Source organism: Epinephelus lanceolatus, chromosome 9 (genome assembly GCF_041903045.1).
Source record: "Epinephelus lanceolatus isolate andai-2023 chromosome 9, ASM4190304v1, whole genome shotgun sequence".
Lineage (NCBI taxonomy): Eukaryota > Metazoa > Chordata > Actinopteri > Perciformes > Serranidae > Epinephelus > Epinephelus lanceolatus.
The window spans coordinates 26,225,855-26,242,338 of NC_135742.1; the positions used below are offsets into that span (position 1 = coordinate 26,225,855).

At 42.9% G+C, this 16,484-nt stretch overlaps 2 protein-coding genes and 1 non-coding gene across 4 annotated transcripts in view; 1 reads left to right on the plus strand and 2 right to left on the minus strand.

Annotated features, from left to right (window-relative positions):
- Positions 1-816: 816 nt before the first annotated feature.
- trnai-aau (transfer RNA isoleucine (anticodon AAU)) lies at positions 817-890 on the minus strand. Its single transcript has one exon. It is a non-coding gene; the product is annotated as a tRNA-Ile (tRNA).
- A 792-nt stretch (positions 891-1,682) lies between these two features.
- tent2 (terminal nucleotidyltransferase 2) lies at positions 1,683-9,349 on the minus strand. Of its 2 annotated transcripts, XM_033618501.2 has the most exons (15): positions 9,255-9,349; positions 8,756-8,919; positions 8,518-8,634; positions 7,987-8,416; positions 7,773-7,887; positions 7,595-7,683; positions 6,360-6,426; positions 5,858-5,924; positions 5,487-5,563; positions 5,239-5,367; positions 5,084-5,127; positions 3,871-4,007; positions 3,198-3,289; positions 2,995-3,074; positions 1,683-2,876 (listed from the first exon to the last, which is right to left on the minus strand). In XM_033618501.2, exons 2-15 carry the CDS (start codon positions 8,887-8,889, stop codon positions 2,790-2,792), a joined length of 1,665 nt encoding a protein of 554 aa, XP_033474392.1. In that variant the 5' UTR covers positions 8,890-8,919; positions 9,255-9,349; the 3' UTR covers positions 1,683-2,789. The 2 variants fall into 2 exon arrangements, with proteins under 2 accessions (XP_033474392.1, XP_033474393.1); XM_033618502.2 differs by lacking the exon at positions 9,255-9,349 and having other exon boundaries at positions 8,756-9,248.
- Positions 9,350-10,987: 1,638 nt separating this feature from the next.
- Positions 10,988-16,484, plus strand: part of homer1b (homer scaffold protein 1b) — a 29,680-nt gene continuing 24,183 nt past the window's right edge. The window contains exon 1 of the mRNA XM_033619683.2: positions 10,988-11,509. Coding sequence (XP_033475574.1) covers positions 11,490-11,509 — 20 coding nt within the window. The 5' untranslated portion in view covers positions 10,988-11,489. The remainder of the gene's footprint in view (positions 11,510-16,484) is intronic.

The following is a 16,484-nucleotide window of genomic DNA, read 5'->3' on the forward strand; positions in this document are numbered from 1 at the left end:
AGGTGAACAAAAACGCAGCTGTTGATCATGTCAGTGGGCCTGCTCCATTTCAGTGTGCTGCTAACACACTTAACACGCAATGGCGAGGGCCGGGAAAGCTGTTTTAATGGAGTGTAGTGTGTCTGCCAGCCACAGCAACCACATAATTGTCAGCTGATAAAACAAATAACGACAGCCACAGAGCAAAAACCATGGTAGCCTTCCAAATTGACAAATAATTGCCTGCACCTGACGTTCATGTTTGATTTTAGCCTGAATGACATTCATCAGTTCTGTCTCATCAATCTCCCTTGTCTCATTTGTTTGTATGAGCCATGCGGTTGTGGTGACGTATACGCCACCTTTGCCACTCAAATTTAGTGGTGTATCCGCCTGATCTGCTGGCTACAATACCTGTCTAATGTGGTGCAGACTCTGCCTACTCAGTGCAATGCAGCTTCCCACTGGCATGGTTATTTTGATTAATTTAATTTTGATTTTTATAAACTTTAATAATCCCCAAGGGGGAAATTCAGTGGTTGTCATATATATATATATATATATATATATATATATATATATATATGCACACACACACACAGGACCTATACATGCAGTAGATGGAGAGATGTTGTAGTGAGGGAACTGCCATGAGACCAGCGCTCCAGGTGGTTGGGGGGTTGGGAATGTTGCTCAAGGGTGCCTCAGCAGTGCCCAGGAGGTAAACTGGCACCTCTCCAGCTACCACTCTGCCCTCTATATTTTGGACCAGACTTGAACCAGCGACCCTTTGGTTCTCAAGCCACATTTCTATGGACTGAGCCCCAAAACCTTCCCTGGCCCATACAGGGATCAAACCCACGACCTTGGCGTTATTAGCACCACGCTCTAACCAACTGAGTTAACAGGCCAATGATACATTTACCCACTACTTGGATCAATCGGTCAAACTAGGCATAGGATTCTGCCTCAAATGTTTTCAGAAACGTATTTTAGTGCACAATTTAGCTGTAAAATGAAAAAGTTTGTGACATGACCACCCATTACTTAGCACCACCCACTAGCTTGAGCAAATTTTCTCATTTTAAAGCTAAACAGTACACTGAAATATGTTTCTGAAAACATTTTAGGCACTGCAGTAAAATAATCTTGATTTCAGTTTAATCACTGCTGCTTAGTTTGACTGCAGTTCATGAGCTGTGACTGACATCATTGACAGCTGCATGAGGGACTCCTCAGCTCTGATTGGCTATTTTTGGTAAGCTGTGATTGATTCTAGTAAACACCATTAGAGGCAGTGGGAAGAGGAAGAGGGACATGATGTTGTCACAGACTATCTGTCTCATATACTTACTTATTTTCATAATATTTTCAAGTTACCAACTGCAGCTTTAAGCTTTGGTCCTGTGGATAAAATCTCTGATCTCATTTTTAACTGCAAGGTGATTGAATGTAACATTATAATAATATTGTGATGGGGTACCACGTTTATTGTCATGTTTAGATCTAATATCCCAGAAGAATCACCTTAAAATATAAAATTAAAGATACCACTAAACATTAATTTGGCAAATACTATATACAACACATCTGAACATGAGCGACAGCTGTGGAAAAAAGCCAGTGTACCATTTAATATAAGTTTGGAGCTTAATTTCAGTGGGCCTCACACAGAGCTCAAGAATAGAAAGTAAAAACAATCATACATCTTCAGAGATTTATTTTTTTAAATAAACATTGTAAAGTCAGTAATGTACAAAATGTACAAGAGCTGAGGAAAATATCAACCTAACAAGAAAACTAAGTCACACTTAAGTGTAAATACTTTAAATAATGTGGGCATGAAGTGAACAATAAAGGAGTGAATAACATCAGTTTTTGACCAGATAAATCAAGTAGATACTGAACTAAAATGATTCCACATAGGCAGCACTCTAGAGAAAACAATACAACACATCAGGAGCAGTGATAAGATGGCCTCTTCACGGCCCTCCAGTTAACATCTTTGTGACTTGTACATCACATAATGACAAGCTCGGTTTTCAGAGGAGCTCAGAAACTTAAAGACGGTGCTGATGAAAAATAAGAGAGCATTAAATGCAGCTGTAGAAAAAAAAAGTCTATGGTGTTTAAAGTCACAGTCGCGTCACCACTGACCTAGAAAAATAGAAAAAAAGGCTTTGATGTAACAAGTTGGTCCAGACAGGCTGAAGACAACGGACTGTACATACTGTATATGTGGCACAAGCAAATTATTGGCATGATCCTCAAAGCTGACTCTGTGCAGTATGGCTCTAGCAATGTGGATATAACTAAAACTGAGATCAGAGGGACTTGGTTGAGACCAGTCGAACCTAAACAAGGCTGCTTCCATTTAAGCTTGCTTCAGATGTGAGCTGGGTGCGTGTATTATTTTGTCTTTTTCTTGTCTTTTATCAGTTACGCTATGTGCATTGGGGAAAGAGGGCGTGTAGCAGCAATAATCATCTCTAATAACACTGACCGTTATTATCCTGCTTCAGTGCAGCGTCTCTCTCTGTCACGATTTCAGAGCCCTCTGGTGTTGCTCCGTAAATATTGTACTTTTATCATCACTTTTAATTTGGCAGCACCTGCAAAGCGTGTGAAAGTGAGTGCAGTATTTTTATTATATATGTATGCTGCCACAGTCCGAGAGTCTTTCTGGCTGCGAGGTGCAGAGTCAGCACGGCTCCTCTCTCAGCTTATCCCAAACGTCGCTCTTTGTTTCCGAGGACAGGCCTGTCTTGAGGTAGAAGACTCCCGTCTGCTCGTCTAATTAGAGGAACTCCTTATCTCCCGGACAACTCCTTGTTAATGATGGCTCTGACTGGGAGGATCGAGTTCAGGTCCTTCCTGTCCCGTAGTATCCGCCATGCCTGCGCAGACAGAGAGATGAGAAGCAGGAGGATTATGAATAACTCATGGCTTGCCCACAGCAACTTGGAGCAAGAGAGACAATGTAAAGGGAGCACAGTTATCAGGACTGGCATGTACCTCAGCGAACTCGGCTTTAATGGAGTCAAACTTGATCTTCTCGTGGACTGCTCTGGCGACGTTATTTCTTTCAAACGGCTCTGAAACACAAGGCATTGCTATAACTCTCTAGATATGTAGCATAGCAGAGACACTTCTTCCATTGATGCGCCAGTTATTGTTAAGTGGTGGCTGTGGCGTGTTACGTCCACTGAAATGTTTACCTTCCACACATATGTATTTGTTTCTCCACGCTAGAATATTGGTCTTGGGCAAAGCTTTGGCCTCTCGAACAGAGATCACCTGCTTATCCCACCTGCAAGACAAAAAACAAAAGCAGGCGAATTATTTAGTGCTTATGAGACACTTTTGTTTACAGGAAATGTGAATAAATGTTCATTTTGATAGATTTCAGTCTTCGCTAACGTGACCCTGTTAAAACAGATGGCTGACAAGAAGGTACGGAAAAATGTGCTCATCACTGTCAGTGCATCTGCTTTTTAAAATTACAATCACTCAACATGTGTGACCTGACCGAGTGTTTGATGCCGTGAAATGCAAAAAAAAAAAAAAAAAAATCAGTGCATGCTTGTGCGGTGAGTTTTAGTTCAACCTTGCGACTGTGGTGTGGCATGGTGACACACATACTGCAAACACAGGGATCATGGCATGTCATGTTAGTGCTGTGTAAGGCCAAAGGTCCCACCTGCTCCTGCCCCTCACCCAGAAACATGACACCAGAGAAAAGGATGCGGTGTAGAGGAAGGAGAGAAGAGATGGGGGGCTGGAGAGGGAGAAGTTGGCAAGAGGAGCAGGAGACGAGGAATGGGAGCGAGAAAGTGAGCAGGCAGAGGAGCCAACACTAGACTCAGTAATGTGATGTTCTCTGGGAGATACCTGAAGTCTGTGGCATAGTATTTGAGAAAGCCCAGGAGGAGCTCTCCCAGAGAGGACTGGTTTTTGGAGTTGTAGGGGGGGATGTGTTTGGGTCCTTCTGGAACCACATTGATGTCCAAGAGGGGATAAAAACAGTCCTGAAAATCAAGGACAAAAGGACAAAGGCTTAAAACTGAGCACATTCACACAGAATCTTTGTGATGGATGAACACACTTCAAAGATGACAGAAACAAATGAAAAAAAATCAAACCCTACTCAAAATAAACCCTAAATTTGCCCAGTTAGATGTGAAAATATGCTGGCTCTATACACAATAAAAATACTGTTCATCTGAATGGTGTCCAGTGGCTTTGGAAAAGTGATTTAGGGGCCGTTTCTGGTTAAATAAAAAGGATCTTACCCTTTAACAAAACGTTTTGTAGGGATCTGTTCCATAATGTTGTTAGACACTTAAGCATAAGTAATGTTATTTCATGCCCCTGTACACTTGTGTCATCATCTATGAGAGACATTTGTCTTGGGTAAAAGTGTACAAAACAGGGCCGCAGGGCACAGACAGACACTGCTGCCCAGGAGATCATCATCAGTGAGGACCAGCAGAGCAGTCAGACGAAGCTCTGCTCTTGGCTGGAGGAGAGGACCGCAGATCTCTCCGCCTCCCGCCAGAACTTCAACTGCAGGTCAAAGGCAGGCAGTGAAGCCAGAGACTGTTTCATAACTGATTAAAAACTTCTTGCGTTAGTGCTAAATAGCATCCCACTTCTGTGTCTGGAGGCATACCGTACTGGAGTACACACGAACCATACTTGAAACAGCACACTGGTCTCAAGTACTGCACATAGTGTTCACTCTAATCAAACGAACTGAACTTTGGGGTCAAGTGTAGTCAGATCCAGGCCCAGGTCACTAATATGAAAGCCCCCTTTAGAATAATAATCTGAGCCTGTCAGTGGCAAAAACAAGCACTTTAGTGGATGTAAACAGACTATGCACATATGCTGTGAGTGGTTACACTGCAGCCCTCTCTCTCAATACTGGACCAGTTTCAAAAAGTGTTGTTCCCTCTGGTCACTTAAACATCAAAACATGGAAAAATCGGATCCAGGTTGCTAATGAGTGAAGTTAGCCTTTAAGTTTACAGCCGAACCTCTTCTATTTAACCTGGAAAAGAAGGTAAAACTGAAGTGATAAATTGCAAAAAGAGACACTTACTGGGTAGTCCCTCTGTAGAGAGGGGAGGACAGGTTCCTTCAGAGCTGCAAAGAAAACAGCACATTCAAGATGAGATTCACAATTAGTGAAAAGTACAAATAGGAATAAAAAAAAAAAAAAAAAAAAATTTTGTGCGTGTGTGTGATTGTACTGACTCTGGAGGTAGTGCAGCACCATCAGCACGAGTGCGTAGCTGCTTAACGTTCCTTTGCTGGCATCATTGATTTGATTGTGCCGTGCCCATTTCTTGATGACAAGGATCATGGGTCTTACCCTGAGATCAGCTGAGAGAGAAACCGCAGAAACAGAGTGGGTCAAAATGTTTTCGTCTTCCTTTCAAGTATCAAATGCGCTGCTTAGAATGATCAGTCACAGTTAGCGCTGACTTGAGTGTCTCACCCACCATAGGCATAACTCCTCAGAAGGAATGTGTTTCTGATGCCCACTGTGTTGTTGACATTCAGATCAAACTCCAGTTCACTAAAGAGGGGAGGAGTAGTAAAAGAAGAGTGAAGGTTTATGGCACAACTTGAGCTACTTCAAATGTGCATTGGAAAAGAGAAATAAGTCTTAGGAGGCTGAAACTCCAGCAACTTTTGTAGTATATAGAACAACTTTATTGCAAGACCAATGCTTTTATACACAGTAAGTGTTGCTGGGATATCAACCTCTTAAGGAGTAGTACAAGAGTCAACACTTCTTTCTTACTTCAATGATGTTTAAAAAGAAAGAAAGAAGAAAATAAACAGGCCAAAATGACTCTTTTGCTCTTACCTGCCTTTCTCTCTGAACCTGAGGATCGGCACTTTGGCTCTGATCAGCTGAGTTCTCTCCACATATGCTATGAATCAAAACAAACATCATGAGATTTAGGATTGTTTTACTTTCCTTTCCTTTCCTTTCCTGTAAACCTGAAACTCCTTTCTCCACTGGGTAAATAGCTCCACCTGGTGGAATCTGTGGAGAACATAAACTTGTGAACACAATTCCACTATGAGAATTCACTACCAATTCCACTGTAAATTTTTATTTTGTCTTGTAAAACTGGTTCATTTTATGCAGCAAAGCTGAGTAAAATATTAAGAAGTTAACAGCGTAAAATAAATTATTGTAAATTATTTTAAAAAACATGGTTTATTTTTATTTTATTTTTTTTATTTAACCTTTATTTATCCAGGTTTGCCTCATTGAGATTAAGAATCTCTTTTTCAAGAGGGACCCGGCCAAGAAGGCAGCAAAAGTTACAGACACACATTAAATCATTATTATTACTCACGCAGTGACTTGAACAACTTGAACAACCTTTGGAGGACAGAGAGTGCATGAATAGCTTCAGGTCTTTTCTGAAACACAAAAAACACATGCAGGTGTTTAAGAGGAAGCGAGTATCTGATGCAGAAAACTTGTACTTCAGGTCAATCTTCACTTAGGCCCTGTTTCCACCTGATATTAATATGCATCCTGGGTGATCAGATCACAGGTGGACAGCTCTAGGTACGGTACTCAATACATCTTGAGATCTGATCGCTCAGACCACATTCGGAGGTGGTCTGTGGAACATGCGGCTACATTCTTTCAGCTGTGTGCACACTAATGCGTCCTGGGCCACACTGAAGGCCAGCTTACTCAGCTGGTGTCCTTGCTTCTCTGACTAATCGCTGAATATTATCTGTCTGTTGCTGCTGCCCCGGAGCCACTGTCCTCCCAGAAAGTGGTCTGTGCAACGCCTGCTGGTTAGCATGAGCTAACACTGCAGCAGCTGTTTAACAGTCCTGATTATCTAACACTGACACTGAATCAGTCGGAAACAACAACACATTTGGTCTCTACAAATGGAAATGATGTACTTGTTTATTTGCATATAGAGCAGAGAATGAGAGATCTGATCACAAATGGTCACGCGGATATAAAGATGGGTGTGAACAGACAGATTTGAACTGTCCACTTGTGATGTGATTACCCATGAGGATGTGTAACCAGGCTCTTGAATGAAAAAAAAAGAATATCTTGATAAGCCTTAGTTATCCTAACTTGATTAAGTAAAGATTTGTAAGTGTGTTTAAAGTTTATTACAACACCATTCTAACATCAGAGAATATCTTAGTACAGCTTATATCCCTGGGCGCAGATATACCAAGAACTTAAAGTAACATTACATTTACTCAGGTTTATACAGTACTTCCCATACCACCACACAGAATCATGTGTAATCAGGCTCCCAGGGAGGACACAAAACAATGTTGTGTAACCCTTGCTCCAGACTGATGCTCAAGGACATCAAGGTCATTGTTTTAGCTTAACCCTGAGACAACCAGAGCTTCATGACATAGAGCGTGCCAAAAGAGGGATCTGAGGCCTTTCAAAATACCAAACCTTGACTATGAACAAATCCTACATTCATGACATTCACATAGCTTCTTTTTCTATCACATCATCTATGATTGTACATACACACACTCACACACATCTACATTATGGATGACTTTCACAGCACAGAGTCAGAATACTCACATTTCCATCGAGGACCAGACACAGATCAGCGTCACTGCTTCGGCAGCCCAACCCATTCATTGAAGATCCAGTCAAGTAAAGTCGTGCCACTGTGAGAGACACACACACACACTTACTGAGCGAGGATCATAACAAAAAGTCAGAGCAGAGTGCTAATATATATTACACACACACACACCTGCAAAGACACTCTGTATGTCGCTCTGAAGCTGAACTCTGCACATCTCCTTCCGGAGCAGATCAGAAGCTTGCTGCTGGCACGCCTCAAACAGCTCCACCATCTGTTCACTTAACTGAGGGCACAAACACATGCACACTGACTTCATTTGCACACACAGTCAGGCTTGATGTATAAGTCATCTGCAAGTTAAGGCCATTTAAACATACAGTACCTTGTCTTGAGCGTAGGCCTGCAGACTTTTGGAGCTTTCTGGGACAGCGGACACCTGAGGGTGGATACGGGCGGGTGGGCTGGGATAACGGCTATCAAAACCAAAGGATGATCTTGATGACCCTGCTACCGCCTGGTCAGGACGACTTGGGGCAGGAGCCCGAGGTAAAGGGGAGCTTATTGATGGGTAGGATGAAGAGTCAAGGTGTTGGGCAGGTGTTGGCCGCCCAGTCACCTGAGGGTGGATACGAGCAGGTGGGCTGGGAAAACGGCTTTCAAAACCAACGGATGATCTTGACAACCCTGCCACCGCCTGGTCACGACGACGAGGGGCAGGAGCCCGAGGTAAAGGGGAGCCTATAGATGGGCGAGATGGGGAGTCAAGACGTTGGCGCTTCACAACATAGGGGCTGTATTCATCATTCTGCCTCCTGGAAGATACATAATGATAAGGAAACACATGACAAGACATGTCAATTACATTAATGACACACAGATTATTCAGTCATAAATAAATGGTGAAATGACATACTTGCGCCCATTGGTCATAGTTGGTGTGTGGGGAGCAGGGACGAGATGAGGGACTGGAGATAGTGGTCTGGGCGTCCATTCATATCTAGGCAACCTGTCTAGTTCAGGAACATAGAAGCTACCAAACAGACACACACGTTACTGTACAGGACACAAAAGCACACAAGTGACCACAGTTTTACTGATGCTGCTGCTGATGTGTGTCACAACACTGCAGTTGGTGTCTCCGTCAGCCTCACCTGTTGACACCAGCCGAGCTTTGGTGGTTGTAGTCGTAGCTCCGGGGCACAGGGGGTGGCGGGTACAGGCCGTTACGGTAGGCTGCCTGCCCCCTCGGTGCAGCGCTGCGGGGAAACATGCTGCGGTTCTTCATAAAGCTCCAGCATCAAACTCCGCTGAATTCCTGAAATACAGCTGGTACGTTGGTGTCAGCAATTACAGGAAGTCCGTGGCTACCACCAGCAACCTCACAACTCATCACCCGACAGGAATGGTAATCCCACGGAAACTTACCGAGGAAACCGAAACTTATCAGTGATCGCACAGTGAGCTAACTAGTGCTAGCTCAGTCCTCGTTAACAAGCACCTAGCTACACTGGCTACTTCAAACATCGGTAACGATATTATCACTACATTAAATCCTTTTCTCTGTAGTTTTGTGTGAAGAACATGTCAACACATATTGTATGACTAAATGTTAAACCCGTTTACTCAAAAACCGAACTCTGTAACACTTACCGAGTAGCATCACACATGTAAACAAAACTGAAGGTGCTGTAGTTTCCTGAGTACATACTTCCGCATTGAAGCCATGACGTAATTGGGCTCGATTTAAAGGGGACGTAGCCGTAATAGTTAAAGGGAAAATCCACCCAAGAGCACAAAAACTACACTGTGCTGTATCGATAATACTAGACAGTGAAATCAAGATTGAATAAAAATACAGTATACCAAAACTTTAAGTGATTTCATTCGGAGTACTGTACATGCAAATGGGTTAAATCTGAATATAGAGCTTGAAGCTGTGACACAGATAAGCCCACTCACCAGTAAAATCATCATGGCTGCAGGCAGGTTGTTCATTATCTATTGTCTGTGGTGCAGCTTCGGGATTTATCTCTAGATGACATTTTCACTCCAGTTGGTCTGTCTCTTCTGTTTTGCAGGACAAAATGTTCAAATCCACATGTTTAATCTGTCTAATGTTGCAAACATAACATTAATGGATGCTATTTTAGGGTACGAGTCCAATATGGTAGCCTACGTCAATGATTAGATAAGAAAGATGAAAAAACAATAGGACTGACATAACTGACACTAATCACAAACACAACTAACACGAGACTGATGGTGTAAGCCTATAATTTCTTTTTGATTTGTTATTGTAATGAGTCTTGTCACTGTTACAGCTGTTACTTTGTGAGTTATGTGACCCGCTGTGTCCATTATTATTACATTCATTCATCATCATGAGTCTCTAGCATGTCTGGTTTATAGCCTCTGGATATTCTAGGACTTATGTTGATATACGGTCATTTTTAGATTGACTGATGCCATCCTTAAAAGAGCTATCCCCTCCCATGCCAGAAGTTCAGAATTAGATGTGACCCCAGATGACCCTTTTAGGACTTTATTAAGATTAATTAAGCTATATATTATTTAAAAAAAACATAAAACAGCTCACAGAGACCAAGACAAGAGAATATGAAGGATATAAAAGAATGATAAGAAAGAGAACAAGGTGTACAGTTGATAAATTATTATGTAAGTGTGCATAATTCAGTCATTTTAAATTAAACAGATGTGCAGGCCGCTATGACAATTGATTAATTGACACTGGGTTCTTTATTCGATTGTTTTTAGATAAAGTGAAAAGCGAGAAGCGACCTGATCACTGGACATAATCGTCCAATAATAATACTGCTGCGTGTAGATTCAGAAAACTCAGGGAGGGGACAATACCACAGCCTTGCACTAACATTTTCTTTTCAGCATTTCGGCGAGTACGCCACTTCCCCAATAAACTTCTTATAAAACAATAAAGCATGAAATGGCATCAGTCCCTTGAGCACCGAGTGACGTCACTGCGGAGGACGGTGTCGTGACGTAGGCAGTTCAAATGCTGACGGTGATCTGAGTGGGAGGGAAGCGGATGCATCAGCCAGATGTGGAGCGGTTTTTGGGGGGTGGGGTGCGCACAGGGGTCTGTGGATAGGCTCAGATCAATAAAGCTACAGCGGAGACACTGCAGGATGATTTTTTAATCTATGCAAATGAGTGATAACATAGCAGCAGTGATCAGGAGAGGACGTGAATCCGTGGAAAAAAGGCATTAATGATGATGCATGTGTAGTCAGAAATCGGCTTAATTATAGAGATGCACTGTGGGCTTGATACGGAGTGTGTGGAATAGCTGTAGTCTGGGCGGGAGAGTGGGGGTGTAGCCTGTGAGCCTATGGTAATGAGACACAGAGAGAGAGAGAGAGGGAGGGAGAGAGAGAGAGACGCGGGTGGACAGTGTGATGCTGTGCGTTATCTAGAGGCTAAATGAGGGTTGTCTTTCCCAGTCCAGGCAGCAGGGCTTCTCCACCCTTCCAGCGAGGATCTGTAATTTACACGACACCAGCAGGGCGCCTGTCGGATCTCCATTGGACTCTGCGCTGAATCTCCCACAGCGGTGCTGCTGCTTCTGCTGCTCCATCATCACCAAACCCTCACCGCCAAAGCAGGAGAAGCAGCTCTGATTTGCGTGCCATGTGCAGAACGACATGTATGTGTGATTTCACGCGGTGACACGAGCGGACGGGAATGGACCAGTTGTCATCAAATTCCTGCAGACGCACCGACGGTGATACATTGAAGGCTGTCGTGTAGAGAGAGAAGACCTTCATACGCAGCAGCAGCCAGTCCGAGAGATACGTGTGTTTTTTTTATTGGCAGTGAGGAGGAATCGTTCATCAGGGTTCGGCTTCCATGTCAACCTTAACAATGGGGTAAGTGTGATTATTATCTCACAGGGTGACAGCTTCCTTTCCCTCCTATCTGTATTCATATCAGCTGCGGCTGCTTCACAGGGGATGAACTTCCTTTCCATGGAAACCACATCCACGCATAACGCAATAATGACCCGGGTGTATGCGTGAAAATATATGTCCATGTCTTACATGACGTTTGATAAACTTGACGGTGGATGGATGGATAGCTCAGGTAGGCTGTCTGACATGTGTGGGTGAGTGGTGATCTTCTGATGGCCTTGATGTGCTGCACACTGAAGCAACACATTTTGAGACACATGAATATGAATATGCTCTGTTTGGTGAAATAGGAATATGCTTCAGGCCCTACATGCTGGCACACAGATGCTGATGCAGAAGTAGCCCCATCATCAAACTTTTAGGATCAGAATAGTGGGTTAATCTGCTGATGACTCCCAGTGTGTAAGGATTTTGGGTGCTCTCCCCAACATGAAGCAAGGCTTTAATTCCCTATTATTGCACTAGAACAATGAGACAATGAATAAAGATGCTGTTTTTTCTAGCCTCTCTGCTCCGCTGTTTACTCCCCACCTACATTATAGACAGTTATGTAATTCTAAAATAAGGCAACAGCATTTCTTCTCACATATTCTCAGATGTGCTGTACATCTTGTCCAGTGAAGGTTTGGGTGCTGTGTAATGTCAGAAGCAGGGGAATGTCAGTAGCTACAATGCTGCACAAGGCTCCAGTGACAGTAAGTGGCTTCCTGTCTCTATGGCAGCACAGTGGCCGCTACCTTACACATCCTCAACAACAGGCACCCATCAGTGAAATAAGTGCCTAGTGCGCAGCGCTGCTCATTTGCATGTCCCCTAACCCTGAGCTCAGTGGTCCATTTCCCCCCACCAAGCCTGTCGTTCATTAACAGCTGTCTCCTGCAGTTCATTGTGATTAATTGCACAGCAGGAGGTTAACAATATGGCACAGGCATGGTGTGATTTCAAGGCATCAGCCAAAACTCCTGCATTAACTATTTACAATACACTGGAGTCTTCCCAGGCACCCACTCTACCCTCCTACAGCGTGGGCAGCACATCATTCAGCAGTCTCCCACTCAGCTTCAGTTCTCCACTGGGCTCTGCCATACTGGTGACTAAGTTACTGTTATGCAACTGACTCAATGACTCAATTGATCCACAATGGAATAAATTGTAAACTGTGATTCAAAGCACTCTGCTGCATACATACCCAGCGTGCATTTAAGTCTGAACTTGTGCAGGTGTGGATGAGATGGAAGCATAGGTGCAGATCTGTTGTCTGGCGGCCTGTCTAGCACTGATGGCACAGACAGATAGAGTCATATTTCACTTCCGGCCTCGTGGCTGAATACCAAGCCACTTACAGCTCTAATGGTAATGGCACAGAGGAGAACATTAGTGTTGGACAAGAACTGAAGATGCCTATCAACACTCTCTCTGGTGCGCTCTCACTTCCTTGGGCAAATACAATTAATGCACAGACGGACTCAGTCTGTCTGTGCATTAATTGTACAGACAGACTGAGTCCGTCTGTGCATTAATTGTACAGACGGACAGACGGACTCAGTTTCTCTCCATGTCTTTGTCTGTGCTTGTTTGTGTGGGTGTGTGAGGGAGAGAGACAGTGAGAGTGTGTGTTCACAGGCACATCTCAGGTCATCCAAGCCGCTTCCAGTGGGTAGAGCAACAGGGAGCTCTCTCATTAATGACCTCTCTCTACCTTAAATAAGATCTACTTGCCTGCGAGCTCTACTCTGTTGAATTAATGAAAAACTCCAGAAACAAGGGCAACTTCTGGAAGGAGGTGGCGCAGAGGTGCAGGTGTTGAGGGGAAAGTGAGATCTCCTGAGATGGACTGTTTCATTATGCTTCTGTTTCACTGTCAGTGTTTGCAGAAAGAGGGGCAGCTGCATAGTTAAAGGGGACACACTGAAGTAGAAAATAAAATGCAGCCTTTTGTGGTATAAAATGATGTATGTGTGTGTGTGTGTGTGTGTGTGTGTGTAAGCTGTTTGGTTACACACTGTGACTCCAAGACTGAGTGTTCACATCTGTGCATCAAACCCCTGAAGCGCAAGAGGCGCTGTAGGCAGCACCTGTTGCTACTCTTGGAACTGCAGATGTGTGTGTGTGTGTGTGTGTGTGTGTGTGTGCATGTGTGTTCATGTGAAACGCCCTTTGGGCATTGCTACAGTGTTGTTCGTCAATCAGTACCTATGTTAACAGGTGTAGTGCTGAAATGTGTTTCATAGCTCAACATATTTTAAAGGGTTGGTTCACCCTGATTGCAAAAAAAAAACCCAAACCCAAACAGTGGTATGCAGGAACCTTCTGTTTCATATCACAGTTTACATCTTCTACACAATTTTTCAATTTTAAATGGTGGTCCAAAAAACCCATAAACATCACAGTGAACACTTTTCATGTGACTGTTTCTTTGGTAGGAAATTGTTTTAAATGGAAACTGTTCATATTTGGATTATCAAGACTAACAGAGACGTTTCTGTCAAAAGATGTCACTGTTGATATGTTTTTAGATGTATTTTCATTCACCTCCATTGCACAGGGGTGGAGACAGAAAAATGTCAAAACCTGGGCAAATGAAATCAAAACTGTTATGGCAAGATGCCACTAAAGAGATGTAAGTCAGACAATGTGTTACTGATCCTTTAATTCACAACATACCCCAGAGCAGCCAATCTGTCTCACTATTAATCCACTGTAGTGGCACTCTTTTCTGTTTGCCAAAATTTACCACAGTTGAGTCAGAGCCTGTGTTAAGTCAGTTAAATCATTTTTTGTAATTTTGAGCACTACACATATTGAGAAGCTGGTATCTATATTTTAGAAAATTTCTGTGAAAAATGAAATGTTTCAAAATCCATTCATTCTTTTGGTCCTGCAACACAGACTGATTAACTCCACCAAAGAGCCATTGGCTATAACAAGAAGCATCTTAAAGGCAGCAACATGTTGCTACAACAACATTAGCATTAGCAACAACAATAATCCAATACTCAGTTTCCTACAACCAATGGGTTATCTTCGGGTCTGGAGACTGAAGCTATGTGGAAGTACCTTATATATGCATTCTTTCTAATGGCCTGCAGGGGGCAACTCTACTGGTTGCAAAAAGACTTTTATATTATATTATATTATATTATATTATATTATATTTATTATCTCTGCCAAGGAGGTTATGTTTTCGCTGGTGTTGGTCTGTTTGTCTGTTTGTTTGTCTGCAAAATAACTCAAAAAGTTCTGAATGAATTTTGATGAAACTTTCAGGAAAGGTTGATAATGGGAAACAGATGATAAAATGATGATAAAATTTTGGTGGTGATCGGTTGAAGCGAAGTGGATAAAATAATAAAATGGCGGGAAATCTGAGCTGCTTGGCGGAGGTCTGCGCTCTCCGAGTGCTTTTCTAGTTACCTCAGTAAACATTTTTCCTAGCGAGTTTATGGTCTCAATCACTAGTTTTACATCTTCTTCAATACAGCACAGTGTTCATTCAGTAAATTATGGTCCTATTCAAAGTAAAATAGGCGATAAAGCAGGTTATGCCTTAAGACATGGTTATCTTGATTTATAAATCAGTACCATGGTGGTGTTACTCTCTACTCTTGCTCTCCCACAGCTCCGCCCTCTCATTAGGGATGGGACGTGATAGAAATTTATCAGTACTGATTACATGATCTGTTTCTCTTATCGAGCTGGTATTGTGTGGTCCGCCATATCGATTCCTGATGAATTGCTGGTTAAAGCTTAAATAGCGCTAACTTACATTTATTTCATATTGCACAACAAACAGCACCATCTGGCATCAGCTGGAACCTAAACTAAAAATGAACAAAAGGCTCCCCCACCAAATATCGTCACTTCTGGCTCCAAAAAAACAATCCAAAAAAAAACCAGATGGTGGTGGCCAAAATGCCAATTTCGAGGCTTCAAAATCAAATGGATCTACAAACCAATGGGTGATGTCACAGCAGCTACATCCACTTCTTTAATACAGCTTGTGCCCAGAGCACAGTATTTCAGATAAGAGAAAAAGATGTATAAAATGTATATGAATTATACTTTAACACAACATACGATAAATCTGCATATTGCTTTACTTGATATAGCTCTTACACCATCCATCATCATCAGTATCATCATCATCCTCCTCCCACGGAAGTCAGTGAAACTTACTCATGTAGCTATTTGACACTTTCCCATGCTAATTGAGTTCCCGAGAGTTCGTATTTTACAGCCATAGTTAACGCAACTTCATACCACACTGTGTAGCATTTCAGAGCTTCCCACTTCCTTCATCGTCTTCTCAGCGCTCTATCCTCTCCTACATTCATCACCTCCTCCACATTCTTCTCATCCCTCCCTTCTTCTCTCACTTCATCACTCTCCCTCCCTCTGCCTTTCTGCCTGCCTTCTCTCTCCCTGTTTTAACATTCACGTTCCATCACCTGCCCTTGTGTCACGCAGTACACTCTGCATGCTAAACACCTCCTCCTCTTCCTCCTCTGTGTTCTTCCTTCCGCCTCCACACTTTATCCTTTACCACTCATTCGCATCCCACCGAAATTACCCCACTCGCTTACTCCCTTACTTCCCTTTTCCTCTTCCTTCTCCTCTGACCGTCTCATAGAGCAGCTTTTGTTTTGACATTTACACTCTTGTATGCGCTTCTTTCATGCACTGATGGAAGATAGACAGCATCTTAAGGCTTTCCCTGCTGCTTTCGTTGTGTCTCTGTTGCTAAATCTGTGTAGCAGTATGCAGCCTGCATGTTACTGCTTGAGTTCATGGCTAGAGTGCAAGAGGATCAACGCGTTCTGAACTGACCTCCATGCAATCCCATAACTGGTAACTCAGACAGCCTATTGGCTTAGACCAGCATTACTGCAGACAAAAGCATGTATGATGCACTCCAAGCCTTTTGTGTTATGGA

Coding starts and splice junctions, on each gene's coding strand:
- tent2 (XM_033618501.2), bottom strand. CDS start 8,889: ATGAAGAACCGCAGCATGTTTCCCCGCAGCGCTGCACCGAGGGGGCAG. Junction 6,427..7,594: donor GTCTGGTCCTCGATGGAAAT/GTGAGTATTCTG, acceptor TTTGTGTTTCAG/AAAAGACCTGAAGCTATTCA. Junction 5,128..5,238: donor GGTGCTGCACTACCTCCAGA/GTCAGTACAATC, acceptor TTTTCTTTGCAG/CTCTGAAGGAACCTGTCCTC.